The sequence below is a fragment of the Lepisma saccharinum genome, chromosome 7 (genome assembly GCF_977018435.1).
Source record: "Lepisma saccharinum chromosome 7, izLepSacc3.1, whole genome shotgun sequence".
NCBI lineage: Eukaryota > Metazoa > Arthropoda > Insecta > Zygentoma > Lepismatidae > Lepisma > Lepisma saccharinum.
In genome coordinates this window covers 70519156-70534793 of record NC_139235.1, presented here as the reverse complement: position 1 = coordinate 70534793, position 15638 = coordinate 70519156, and the positions used below count along the sequence as shown (strand labels likewise).

General features: G+C 36.2%; 1 protein-coding gene across 1 annotated transcript in view; it reads right to left on the bottom strand.

The window, feature by feature from the left end:
* The window catches only part of frj (membrane bound O-acyltransferase domain containing farjavit), a 36675-nt gene that overhangs the window by 13835 nt on the left and 7202 nt on the right, over positions 1–15638 (bottom strand). The window contains exons 2-4 of the mRNA XM_083125415.1: positions 14786–14912; positions 7791–7953; positions 2559–2710 (exon numbers count right to left, since the gene is read on the bottom strand). Coding sequence (XP_082981541.1) covers positions 2559–2710; positions 7791–7953; positions 14786–14912 — 442 coding nt within the window. The remainder of the gene's footprint in view (positions 1–2558; positions 2711–7790; positions 7954–14785; positions 14913–15638) is intronic.

Below are 15638 nucleotides of genomic sequence, written 5' to 3'. Positions count from 1 at the left end.
GAGAACCCTGAAATGTTATGTACCTGAAACATTATCAAAAGCACACTGATATACTTATTACCAAACTTATGCATGTGTAGCCAGCCTCCATGGCAGAGAGTCACAAGTTCAAATCCCAGCCTGGGCATGGGTGTTCTTTGTGAGCGTCCCTTCACAATTTTGTAATGACCTGGACATTGCATCGTAATTCTTTGTTATGTAGTTAAAATATTGTGTTTGTTTTTAAGTTTGCAAATATTTATGATGTCATACACAACTATTGTCAGATAGAAAATAAACTAACCTTGATGTGCCAGGACCTGGCAACATTTAACAAACTGAGAGATTTATCAACAAGCATAAAATACCATAGCAATGGGAGAATAGTAGTATAAAATGTTGAGAATAATGGTAATATGTGGCTTAAAGTTTAAAAATTGCTGTTAAAAGATTCTATCTAAATATAAACTGTTTATAAAGGTGAAATAATAAGTTTTGTTTTTCACGCCTGGTGATTACAAGTGTCTTTTGACAACGACAAGATGAGTGAACGCTAAATTCCTGAGCTGACTGAAAGGTACGTAACAATTCCATCATATCATCATTCATCCTCATCTTCACGATTAGCCAAAAGTGGCAGAAAAACAAAGTAAAATAAACCAAATCAATTAATTACGCATGTCATCATCATCATCATTCTTTGCAGTTTCCTGCCTCTGGCTGGGTCGGCATAGAAGTCAAGCCTCTACATTTGTGTCTGGTCTTCCACCACTCCTCTCTTTCCACCCACATATTTTTCTCCCCCTTGGCCTTGTTCCCACTCCTTGTGCATTGTAAGCTCTTACTGACAGTCTTTCCGCACCCATCTTCTTCATGTGTCCGGACCATCTCATCTGTGCCTCACCTATTCTGTCCCGAAGCTTCATCACCCCCACTGTCTGCTGTATCTCCTCATTCCTTATTCTATCCCTTCTAGTCTTCACCAATATACTCCTTAAAAATTCCATCCCCACTGCCTGCATCTTTCTTTTGTCCCTGCCATTGTCCAAGTCTCTCGCCATACGTAATTATGGATGCTAGGATAACATGCTTTTTCTTCCCAAAATGATATCCCAAATACTATGATGTGAGTTCATCTACTTTCCTACAAATGCCTTAAATTTAGAGTGTTTTTAATGTACTGGTAATACTGCTTGAGAGACAACATGACAGACACCATCTGCAACTTTGCTTTGTAAACAATTTTGTTAAAAATTGCTATTGCAGTATCAAACTTTTACTATCAGCAGCTTCTACCTTCCTTCTCTAGAATTGTGTGCCTATATGTTAAGTTAGGTAGCCAGGTTGGGTTTCTTCAGTAGTAATATACTTTAATAAAATAAATACACACACACGTGAAAATGGTCGTTTCCCATGATTTTCACCTTCTATCTGGACGTTGTGTGCAAATGAACAAAATATCATTGTTCTAGAAATTTAAAATAACTTGCTTGAAAATAGTTCCCAACATATGACTTTTTTGATTTTGATTTGCTTTATTTTACTTCGTTTTTTGTGCCACTTTTGGCTAATTTGCGAAGATGAAGGTGAGTGATGACATGATGAAATTGAATGGATACTCATAAACATCCACGCCCAGGCCGGGATTCGAACCCGGGACCTCTAGCATCGTAGCACGATGTGCTAACCACTCTGCCATGGGGGGCCAGAAGTTCCCAACATTTGAAACTATCATGTGTTCATGGCTCTTGCCAAAATGACTGGAAAAAACTTTATGGAAAATGCCTAGCGTAGCATCTTGAACCTATATTGAGCTCCACTTTATACACAAGATATAATTCATTAAGATTAGGCTCACACAGAATATGTGCTATGTACAATTTTCACTGAAAAATGCAGGCTCGACCAGGACTCGAACTCTGGTCTCTGGCATACCGTCACATAGATGATTTTATACAGGTAAAACAACGACAGCGAAAAAGCAGGCAAAGCCAGGATGGCTTGCTAGCTCAGTGGTAGAGCAATGGCACAGTATGCCAGAGACTTGGGTTTCAAGTCCTGGTCGAGACTGCATTTTTGCTGAAAATTCTACGTAAAATGTGATTTGTTGCAGCTTTCCCTATCAATACTAGAGTGACCATTATAGAGAATAAATACAGATTTAAATATAACAGTATTGTTAGTTAACTGTTTCTAATAGTATTTTACTATTATAATTAATGTTTCTGACACACTATGTTTAGCCTGTATACAACTGGTGAAGCATCATGTGAAGTCCTAATTATTGTAAAAAAAAATGGCACATGTTTGGCTAAAGTGAACAACAAAGTAATGAATACTATCGAGATGTGGTACACTATTAGGAACTATAAAATATTTTTAAAACCCAGATAACAAACTTACAAAAGACACTTCCCCTATTTCTTTTCATTTCAACATGATCACTGAAGGTTTGTAATGTCATAATATTTTCAAACGTGTTACAGTATGAAAAAAAATAATGTTTAATCAATGAAATTAAAATATTACTTTCTAGCACATAACGTGAGTGAATTTCATACAGGCAAAAACAAATTTACCTTTAACGGATACAAGTAATCTGATATCAAATACAGTGCAGCATACATTGGGACATATTTGAGCCTCTGAATCGTAGGAGTAATGCAGTCAACATTATCAGCATATGGAGTGTGGAAGTAATCCCAGTAAGTGCGATACCTGTAGTAAGGACCTGTAAAAACAAATATATACACACTGTGAACACACACAAGATTTATTTGGAATGCATGAAAGGGAATCAGCCAGACTATATTAGACAATCATTTTGCTACACATGACTTGCAGATGTGATCAGTCAAAAAACTACAATTAAGTAAACTTGAAATCAAGAACTACAATTAAGTCAAATTACAATAAAAAAATTACAATTATTCCCTTACATGGGCATGACAAACCTGTGCTTTACCACTTACACATCAAGGGTATGACGAGTAATAGCTTATGTATTGGTAGCTTTGTAATGTTGGGAAATAGTTACTCTCAATGATAATTACTTTTAAATGCTGCAACTTTGCAAGCATGAAAGTTACAGTTTGACAGTTTGTTCCAAGAATGTTGTTACAATATGATGTTAGAAAGGTAAAAGAAACTAATGAAGGAATAAAATTAAATGGTCTGGCTGAGTTATTAGCATATGCAGATGATGTAGACTTACTAGGGGATGATATAAATACAATTTAAGAATAATGCTAAAATATTTTTAAAAGCAGCTAAGAGATGGGTTTGGAGGTTAGCAAAGACAAAACTAAATACAGAGTGTTCCGTTCAATTCTCCCTAATTTCAATTAATTACTGTGAACGAAGTACGATGAATTGTGAAATAACTGCAACACCAAATGAAAGGCCAGATCTTCAAGTTTTGTTTTCATAACTTGAAGTTGTCCGTTTGCTCACTACGCAGCGCCACGGTCGCATAAATAGAAATGGCGACTGTTGAACAACGCGCACAGGCAGTGGTGTGGTATTCTGAGACAAAATCTGTTATTGCAACGCAACGAAATTTCAGACGAGTGTACAGAGGTGTTGCACCTGATGATAGGCTGTAGTTTGGTAAGTTTCTAACAACCGGCAGTGTCATAAAACAATCTGGTGGAGCTCGCCGTCGTGTGTCAGAGGAAACGGTGGAAGACATTCGAGCGGGGTTTCCATGCCAAATTCTTTGGACGCGGCTTATCATCCGGCTTTAATTGTTGCAGAATCTGCACTTTATACGGATACAACCGAGGCCCCTTGTGCAGAACTTGATGCATTGTTGTTGGAGGCACATTGAATTGCCTAGATGCCTGGCGGATGGATTTACTCGGGCTCCTCTGAAACCCTGTCCGAATGCCTTCCACCTTTTCCTCTGACACGTCGGGGAGTTCCACCAGATTGTTCTAGGACACTGCCGGTTGTTAGAAACTTACTAAACCGCAGCCTAATTGATTTAGCATCAGGTGCAACTCCTCCGTACACTCGTCTGAAATTTTGTTGCGTTGCAATCACAGATTTTGTCTCAGCATACCACACCACTGCCTGCGCGCATAGTTCAACAGTCGCCATTTCTATTTATGCGACCGTGGCACTGCGTAGTGAGCAAACGGACAACTTCAAGTCATGAAAACAAAACTTGAAGATCTGGCCTTTCATTTGGTGTTGCAGTTATTTCACAATTCATCGTACTTCGTTCACAGTAATTAATTGAAATTAGGGAGAATTGAACGGAACACCCGGTATATGCTTACAGGCCAATACCAAGTGTCAGGTAATAATCAAAATTTAATTCAACTTGTTTGAATCAGTTTAAACATTCAAGTACTTAAAGTAATACCAACAAATGGAAATTATACTAAAGAGGAAATCAAAAGTAGGCTTAATTCAGGAAATGCATGTTACTTTTATCTTCATAAACTTTTATCTTATTGTATAATATTTAAGAAACTAAAAGTTAAAATATACAAAACAGTAATTTTGTCTGTAGTATTATATGGATGTGGAACTTGGTCTATTACATTAAAAAAATAACATAAATTAAAGTATTTCAAAAAAAATCCTTAGAAAAATATTTGGACCTAAAAGGGATGAGGAGAGGTGAGTGGAGAAGATTACATAATTTAGAACTGCATAATTTGTATTAACGTCCAGATATTATTAGAATACGAACAAGTGCTCTCAAGTTACCAGTCAGGTTAAATTGGCATTAGCTTCTAATATTTCGAGTGCCTACATTCCTCTCATCATCAGGGAATTTTAAAAAAAAGAGAGCTGTGTAGGGTTAAATACATGACTATGATGGGGCAGAGCTTGGACACTCTCTTCCTATTAGATCGCTCTGGATCCTGGTGTTCGTATTGGTGTCGTGTTTTTTACAGAGGGGTGAGTTTCAGGTGTGAGTGAGCTGGAGTCCCACGTCCCTGTTGAGAGTGGTGCTTTCCTGTGAAATACCTATGGCTTCCTTTACTCGTTGGTCCCAGTAACTGGCACATTTGCCTATTAGTTTGGTGTCTGCAAATAAAATTCTATGTCCCTCAGTGATGCTGCGTTCCACTAGTACTGACTTTTCTGCTTGGAATAATCTGAACTTGTTCGAATCACATCGCCAGGAAAGCTACAATTTTTTTTATTACAATAATTAAACCAAGTCTACTTAGATATGCAGGCCATGTGGCACAAATGGAAGAGGGAAGAAGAGTTTACAGGATTATATGATTGATTGATTGATTTGGTTCATATTACTTCACTTTTATGCCACTTTTGGCTAATTTGCGAAGATGGGGATGAGTGATGATATTGATGAATGGACACTTATAAACATCCGTGCCCAGGCTGGGATTCGAACCAGGGACCCCTGGCATCATAGCATGATGAACCAACCACTATGCCACATGGGGGCCGACATTACAGGATTATTGTTAGGAAACCTAAGGTAAGGGACCTGTTGGCAGGCCAAGACGAAGATGGAGGCTTAACGTTGAGATGGATCCAAAGTAAATCAGTAAGGATGGAAAAGATTGGATTGATCTAGCCCAGGATAGGGACAGATGGAAGTCTTGTGTTTGTGTTGCTGCAGCTATATGACTTCAGGTTTAAGAAGCGTAGAGAGTTAGTTAGTTAGTTGTAAGAATGGTGGGCCATGGGAAGAAACTAAAAAAAATGATTGCTAATAAAGGTACAATTAAAGTGATCGAAGCAGTTTAGATGAGGAAGATGGAAGTGATATTTTTGAAGAGCATTCTGATAATTCGTCAATCATCTTACTGGCTGATTGATTTGCTTTATTTTACTTTGCTTCTTGTGGCACTTATGGATAATTTGTGAAGATGGGGATGATTGATGAAATTCATGAATGGACACTCACAAACATCCATGTCCAAGCCGGGATTCAAACCCGGGACCCCTGGCATCACACGATGTGCTAACCACTCTGCCATGGAGGCCGGCTCATCTTACTGGTGCCTTGAGTGTGAGACAGTTCTTTGTATGGTGCCATGCATTTGGCAATATCATAAAAGTAAAGTGTTCCCCTGTGCTTTGCACCATGCCATGAAGGTGTATAGGGGGTGTGGAGTTAGGGTCCCACATTTCGTTGATCGCAGCAGAAGGTAGGGTGATGTTATCAGTACCATGCCTCTTGCTGCCTTTACCCCCCCCCCCAAAGTATCCTCGAGGTACCCACTTTATACGATGCTGGGTGGGTGCTGGAGCCACTTGAACAGGTGGAAAAAATTCCCGGTTCTCCATCAAACCTGGGTCTCGCGCATGGTAGTCAGACATCGTAACAACTGAGATACAACGGCAATGTCATACAGACAGAAACTTGCAGCAATGGGGAACCAGTGTGTAGTGAAAACTGTTTGTAAATAAGGTCAATAAATAGTGTAAATAATTAAATGTAAATTATTATTTAGTGAAAATCTAGTTTTACTTGAATTCCTATCCCTCTCTAAATATATTTAAAATAACAGGTAGAAAATACACAGGAACAAATACCCTACCAGCAAGAAAATTACCCAGTTAAGAGGTTAAGTCAACTTGCAATCAAAAACTACAATTAAGTCAAATTGCAATCAAAAACTACAATTAAGTCAAATTGCAATCGAAAACTACAATTAAGTCAACTTGCAATCGAAAACTACAATTAAGTCAACTTGCAATCGAAAACTACAATTAAGTCAACTTGCAATCAAAAACTACAATTAAGTCAACTTGCAATCAAAAACTACAAATAAGTCAGCTTGAAATCAAAAACTACAATTAAGTCAACTTGAAAACACCACAGAGTCATTCTGCCAGGGTTGAAAGAGCTATTTGGTTATTCCATGCCAAATCATCACAAAAAAAATGAAGTTTTCAATCCGACAAGCTCAGATTTTCATGAAATTTGGTAGGATGGTAGAGGACATGAAGTAACTTACATGTGTAAAATTTTACCTCTCAGTGATACATGGTGTTCATACAGCAGGGTTGCCAAGTTCATAAACAAATGTAAAATTTATGCTTACAAGGTCAACAAAACAATCATAGCTTTTATCTTGGGTTTATTTTGAAGCTAAGGGAGCATAGTATTCACAAAGTCTCTCATGAAAATATTGAAATGTTTTTCTTTTTTTCATCTTGAATACTGAAATGACATTTTATATAGAACTTTTGATGCTGAAATTTGTTCAGTTTTTGTAGCAAAATCTTAACATTTTATTTCTTATAAATATGCAGCTCTACACATCATCACTCATCATTGTCATTAGCCAAAAGTGGCAGAAAAGCTATGTGTAATAATAAAAATACAAGTACAAGGTATATAATCAAACAACATTTAATTGCCTTCATATGAAAACGTAACCACAAGTATATCATTCCAATGAATGCTGGCACAGCAATGATGACTGTACACCTCTTTGGGTAGTGTGTTCTGAGTAATGCACCATCAAGCCAAAGGTCCCCAGGTTCGAACGCTGGGTAACACATGAATGTATCATTGTGTTCGTTTCACCATCTATTTTATAAGCCTTCTCCATCATCACAATTAATCCAAGGGGTAGAAAATAAACAAGCAAGTAATAAAAACAGAAATAAACAAAGATTGTTATTGTTATTAACAGCCCAAAATACTTCAAAATACTAAATAAGTTACTAAACTCTAAATATGACCTGTCAACGAATTCTGGAGTTTATTTTAATGTCAAAAACCCAGCATTCCAACTGCATGCATGTGACATAATTTAGGAATGTTATTAAAAACTGGAAAATACACTTGGTATAACCTAAGGACTAACCTGTTAAAGCTCCTATGTAACAAAAAGCATAATGAAAAATATCAACAAAAGAGGGATTTACTTCTTCATACTTCAGTTCCACGGTGTCCACATCGTTGTCTGTTAACTTCAGTTTCCTTTTATTTTCAGCAGTATCATGGACTTCAAATGCCAATCCAACTAGCTATTAAAAGTGAATAAAATAAACTTGCATTAGAATTAATAATAAAAGTAAAAAAAAAAAAGGTAAAGTGTTCCCCTGTGCTTAGCACCACGCCATGAAGGCGTATAGGGGGTGTGGGGGCAATAATAAATTTTAAATTTTCATACAGCACAATAAAGTCAGCAGTTTTCCTTTACTTCACTGCAGAAAGCAATGAACTACATAGAGATGAAAAATTCATGAAATTGTGCAATGTAGTGTTTTTCCATAAAAGCTTGGGTGAACACTAGCAGCTACCAAGCATCCTACCGGGTGGCTAGAATTAAAGTTACCCAACTCAGGGCCCTCTGTAGCCTGTTTGAGGCATCGTAGAACTCTGAAATTTGGTGAATCCACTATGCAGACCACGGGGAAGAGGATGGCGATAAAAAAATAGTTCAATTTTTCGGCACCAGGTTGAAATGTGGTGCTGTACTTCCATGATGGGTTGTACAAATAATCACGTTAAGTGATTTAGCCGAGTTATTAATTAGAAAGACATTTGTTAGTGGCTGGAAGTTGCGAGAAAATAATCTCTTGTTTATTGCAAGATTGCAAGGTAAAGGCAAATCCATAACCAATTGGAGCAGTTTGCGTCATTATTACAACCCATCATGGAAGTACAGCCCAATATTTCAACCTGGTGGCAGAAAATAGAATTATTTTCTTTTATTTTTTTATCGCCATCCTCTTCTTCCCCATGGTCTGCATAGTGGATTCGCTAAATTTCAGAGTTCTACGATGCCTCAAACAGGCTACAGAAGGCTCTGAGTTGGGTAACTTTAATTCTGGCCACCCGGTATATCCTGAATTGGGGAGTAACATAATGTTATGTAATGTGCAGGGCTAGGATTTATATCTAATACACACTTTTAGTTTGATGAATTAGCACTGAAATTTTGTAATATCTCTACGAATAGTAATGTTTGTAGTAATTTAACACACATTTTATTGCCAATATTTTTCAATACATACATTTGCATATCTCTAGAAGTTTATTTCATTATTTTGGAATGACTTATTTGACTTAATTCCTTTTGCTCCATCAGGAGGATAGGGCTTCAGTGAAATGCCTTATTAGCATTTTGGAATAGTCCAAAAGAAATAAATTGTGGTTCCATGTGCATTTCAACTCTTGACTCTGGCATGTGTTCTTGTAGGAATAGTGTAATAGAGGCTATCATTTTTGCTGCTTAATGCAATGCATATTGTATTCTTTGTTAAAGAAAACCATGCTTTGAGGGGTGACTAGTTTATAGCAACAGAAAAAGCCACACGAAGCAGCACAGCATTTGAGCAAATGACATACAGTGTAAATTGTAAACTACAAAGTGATTCTATTTCAGTGAATGTATAAGAACATTAAACGTCGGGTTAAGTGTTCTGAATTAACACTTCCTTGGCACTCTGGTATAATACCTGTAACACTTGCATTGGATCATCTACATCTGAAGCAGGAGCATAGGGGCAATTCAAAAACTTTTCATACTTCTTCATACCTAACATATTGGTGTAAGCACCAAAAGTGAGAAAAAAAAAGTTTTTTACCTGTGTATTACAAAGTTTCTTGCCTTCCATTAAAATGGTCAACATATGGTTTAATCTCTTGATTTCACATTTTTCAGGGGACCAAAGTGAAATATGAAAATGTAAAATCTGGGTGTCGTGCTCGGAAGTTGATTGCCTTAAAATTATTAAAAAATGACCTAAGAATAATTTTTGTTCTTAAAATGAAAGATTGATTTTTTCATAAATTACAAGAGGCAAGTTGAATAATTCAATAAAATCTGTTGTTTTCTGGTTTAAACTACCAAAGCAAAAGGAGGGGGGGGGGGCAATTCAACGGTAATGTAGTTTTCTATATTTTGACTTCAAGGTTACATAAAATACACTGCAGGGTTTATCTGTACAAGTCATTCCCTGCTTTCAGAGTGGACTTTGCACGATACAGTAGTTGGTCAGCATCTGAAAATACAGTTTTGTTTCGTGTGCATTATATTATAGAGCATGTTCCGTTCAAACCTCCCCCATTTCAATTCATCATTGCTAAAAGGTTACGAAACATAATGGAATGCGAGTGGTACTAGACGAAAGAGAAATTCAAAGAATTTTATTGCATAAAGCACAATGGCAACTCCGCAGCAGGGTGCACAATCTGTATTCTGGTATGCAGAGACCAAATCAACCATTACAGTGTAAAGAAATTACTGGAGAGAACATGGAGGTGAAACACCTGATGGGAAAACCATTAAGGCATGGTGTACGAACTATGAACTGCTTGGATGCTTGGCGAAGTGATTGATGATGACTTCTCTGAAATAACGCTTGAATTTCTTCCACCTTCTCCTCCGAAACACGTCGACAAGAACGTCCAGATTGTTTATTAACGCTTCCAGTCGCCAAAAACTTCGCACACCATGCCTTAATGGTTTTCCTATCAGGTGCTTTACCCAGCAACTTCTTTGCACTGTAATGATTGATTTGGTCTCTGCATACCAGAATACAGATTGTGTGTGCTGCAACAGAGTAGCCATTGTGCATTATGCGATTGTGGTGCTGCCTAGCAAGAGAACAGTGACCTTCAAGGTCATGCAATAAAATTCTTTGAGTTTCTCTTTCGTCTAGTACCACTCGCATTCCATTATGTTTCATAACCTTTTAGCAATGATGAATTGAAATGGGGGAGGTTTGAACGGAACATGCTGTATTTCCTTTTACGTTGCGACTAGCTTTTACTTTGAAATCAAAGATTAAAGCGATAATAGTGGCCGGCAAGGGAACCTCAAAGCAGGCTTCACACAAAGTATTTTAAGTTTGCTGTAGAATAAAGTAAATTTACAACAATTAATTATTTAATCCATTAAAGATTTCAGTTGAAAGTAATATTGTGATAGGCGTTGACGATATTCACAGCATACTTGCTAAAAAGACCATGTTAGGGAATTTAAATATGTACGTTATATTGGCAAATGCACTTAAAATTCACGAAACAACAGGAAATGAGCAAAAAGAAACTTCAAAAATGATAAAAATTAGGGCTGAGCCGATACAACTTTGAACCGATACTTGTAAAATTAGATTTTAAAATAACAAAGGCTAGTTATTGAGTCATACTAACTAATCACATCACATTCCTTTAATGATATTAAATAATTCCCAAAGTATTCTCATGTAGCATTAAAACACTTTAAAATGATTTGCGACATTTGGTAATTTTGTTTTACTTGAACTTCTCTGTAGTTTCAGAGGATGCAAAGAAAGAGGTTTTTGAACTGTTGCCAAACTATTTTACGAGTTGCAGTTACACACAAAAAAAGAATGGCTTGTGACTCTTCTTCTGTTTCATATAAACACTATTCATTCTTGTCATTTGGGTTAACCTGGAGAGGGAGAACAGCAATGCAAAATTATATGCAAATACAGTTATTAAAATAAGACCTCTTCTTGCTATGATGTCCATCATTCTCTGTCATTTACCAATAAAACCAATTCCTTCGGTATCGGCCGATACTAACAGTCACACAAAAGACTTACACAGAAGGGAAGAGTACAAGAAGAAATTGTTGAATCCACAACCTTCGAATCTCGCTTGAATGTAAATAAAACAAAAACTAATTCCACAGTAACCTTCATCAGTCTTTCCCAAGAGCTCCACATTCATCTGACCCGAAAACAGCCAAGCACGGTAGTAATGCTGGTTGTAAAAATGTCCATCTTCCTTACCACACGAGTTTGCGAACAAGAATTGGAAACAAATGATTTCTTCTATTTACAGGGTTCCCACGCAAACTCCAAATCCATTTTCCCTGAGATTTCCCTGAGTTTTCCAGAATCCTCATATTTTTTCCAGAGTATTGAATGCACAGTAAATGACTACTATAATTTTACAATGGCCTCCTCCATTTCCCCTCATAGCCATACCATCCTCACCTTCTTTATTACTGTTGTTTTCTGATGTAAATAACAAAACTAGTTCAATAATAAAATAAAATTACACTTCTTTGCATGTAATTAAGAACACAGACGACCAGTTTTCTAGAACTTTAAAAAACTCTGAAACAATTTCTAACATATCTGATATAGAACACTGAAATATTTTCACACTTTTCATAGATGTTTATAAATGGATACAATATCGATTAATCTCTAATGCGTACAATAATAGTTAAGACAAAGAAATTATTGGATTTTTTAAAACATATAAAAATGAAGTGACAATTCTTAGTACCAATTTAAAAAGGAATAATAAGTTACTGAGACTGAAACATAAAACAAGAAATGTACTTAATGTTGGATACTGCAAATTAAGAAACATCACTTCTCAGAAACTTCAAGCTTTTTTAATGGTTCTGCAATAGCCTTTGCTTCTTCTTGCATCTTTTGTTGTTTGGCTTGTAAAGCACGGATCTCACTTGCCTTACGTTTCATTTCTTTCCTTTTGTTTTCTTTGTGATCACATTTCTTTCTCAACTTCTGCAATGCTTCTTCGTATCTAATATGTGCACCTGTAACACTCTGGATCATATCTTTGCTTACTTCTACATTTGACACTCCTCCTACCACTTTCACTGCATCATAAACTTGCCGAATAGCCACAACAGACTCTTCTTTCAAGTTTTCTATTAAAACCTGCTTATTTACAGAAAACCCACTTTCCACATAGGCATTGTCATGTGATAAAATCAAAACCAACTTAACAGTGCTCCATAACTCAGAGAAGTCATCCTTGCTCTTCATGACACTTGTAAAAAAAGAATCTAGTGCATCAGTTTTTATTGAAAAGTTACAAAACTTCTCTTTCAATTCCTTTAAACTGGCAAATTACTTTATCACCAGTTACAGCGTTCATTCTCTTTCTCCTGAGAAGTTCCTGTATCAGGTCTTCCATGCGCTGAGCACATCACTTTGGAAACTGAGTCATTTGCTTCGGAACTAAACAACTAGCAGCTCTCACCAACCTGAACTTAAGGGGACTACGTTCCACAATCTTCTCCTGTTGTTGGTTAAATTCTGCAGCTAGTAAAAAACATAAGCTCCTCCTTTTCATTCACCTCTTTAGCTTCCAAAGCAGCTTTGGCACCAATTCCAATATCAATCTTTGTCAAAGGAATCAAGTTGTCAGAATTCCTGCCATCAATTTGCATTAAATTAAAACTATTTTTTGCATTGTTCAAGATGTCACTTTTTATGAATCTCCCCATTACATCTCTAACAACACTTTCTAGGGAGTCATGAAGAAATGGGAACATAGGTTTGGGGGTTTGGAACGTTGTCAAATATATCATTCTGGCATATCTGTTGAGAAAACTATTTCACTACATGATATTAATGTAGATCTGCTGGTCCTACAAGTAATTCCATTTTACACATATGTGAGCTTTTGAGGCATGTAAAAATTCACATGTCATGTCATGACTATAACATGATCAAAAACTTAAAATATGAACAAGTATTTATGAACAAAACATAATTCATATATGGCACTAGTAAGTAAATATTTAAAATTTTGTTCTAAATGCAGTAAATACACAATCAACAATATTGTACACAAAAGATGGCAGAAAATAAATATTTCCCTAAACAGGACACTCAATTTTTTGACTATTTTGTAAAAAAAGAAGGAAGAAAAAACTTAAAACTACTCCATAATAAGGGAAATCAGATGAACATTGGTTAACTTTAGACATCAGGTTATCTTTATTATGCATTTTCCACATTTTGAAATATATTTTACGTAATGTAAAAGATCGAAATCGGTTAATTAAATTTTAAAAAGCGCAAAATTTATGAGGGTATACACTTGGTCACCAGCCCTGGAATCACATTTAAAAACAAGAAACAGACAAACAAATAGATGAGTTCCTTGCTGAAAGAGAAATGCTACAACAGTTTGGATTATCCACAGACAGGAGCATATTATAATCCCTCAGTTTTGCTTCATTGGGAACCATTAATCAATTACAAAATTATTCCTGAGATTTCCCTGAGATTTGTATTTTTTTCAAATTCCCTGAGATTTCCAGGTTTTCCAGGTGTGTGGGAACCCTGTATTTACAGACAGCCTTTACCAGGTAGATGCATGCCTTCCAGAAGTTAGGTCCCAGCTTTCACTTTGCCCATGCCTTTGATCTTGCCAATTATCTTCTTCTCAGGAGGGTTGTCCACTTCTCGGAAATGCTACATGCGGAACGGAACTTCTTCCATCGGAAATGCTACATGCGGAACTTCTTCCAATCTGCCACAAGGAAGGGTGAATGAACTTTTGAAAAGCACAAATGTTGCTCTTGGCCTTGGTCCCAGCAACTCAAAAGACAATGGTATCGGTGGGAAAATTTTAACCGATACTGATACCTCTGGTATCTGCCAATACCGATACATTGGTATCGGCTCAGCCCTAATAAAAATGCAACAAAAATGGTAAAAAATCCTGAAAAAGACCCAAAAGCCAGAAAAGGCTGCAAAATGAAAAAAAATGCAATAAGAATAATGTTTTCTGGTTCTAACTGGAGTGAAATGGATTATTATCAGCAAGAAAGATGTTTCTGACATGTCAAATAGATCACCCTGTATAATGGAGGCAAAAGATAACATTGGGGTTCCACTGCTTGTTGAATACTCAAATATCTCACTATGAAAACATATCTACTATATTCACCATGACAAAAGTTAATAGTATTCCACAGATGCATTAAAGTACAAAAATTCTCAGTTGGACATTACAGTACAACAGACCAAAACGTAAATGCATTAAAAAAATAATATTAAAAAAAACTTACTCATACTTAAAGCCAAACTTTCACACTCATGCACTCACCTTCAATGTCAACATCATCTGGGCTGCATTGGTATGTGCTGGTGGGTATGGTATACCAAAATATTGTGTAGTGCGGAAGAACATAAGGTATGCAAACGTGAACGAAAAGCTTGCAATGTGGCAATATCTATATCAGAGAGAGAGAAACATAGAATGTAACTATTAAACAGAAGCATAAATGTATATATGTGTGTGTGTGTAAATGCTAGCAAAGCATATAAGTGCTCTGCAATTAACTAATCATCCTAATAACTAGGGTGCAGATTTTTGCATATTTGCCTTTTATCTCTTCTTGTATTAAAAATAGACTTTCATGTTTTTTTAAAAAAAATCCCTGTTGTTTTGAGCATGATAATGCATTTTTATAGCAGTCTATAAATGTACATTATGAGGTTTAGTGCCTATTTTGCAAAATATTGCCTAAAATGCCTTTTTTAGCTTTCTTTCACCACTTGCCCCTCTCTACAGTAGTCTAGAGTGTTATTACTTGTTCTGTGATATGTTGCTTCATAAATTTAATCTAACCAACATTCTTCATCATTATTGCAATTAACCAACTAAAACAGAAAAGTGATACAATAAAAATACAACAGAGGAGCGAATTTACAATACCGGAAGTATCTTCAATTGCTTTCAAATTCGGCATACTCACTAATTTTGACCTCGTAATCACGAATCTGCAGTTACAATTTGGCGGTCATGTCTAGAAATTGCAAAATAAGTCTAAAAAAGTGGGTCCGTGAACGGAGTAAACACCCTTGATTTATGAAGAAAACAACTATTTTTTGCAATGATTAGCATTTCAAAACTATGTTTATGATGGCCCTTAATTTTAACTATGCTTACCTAACCT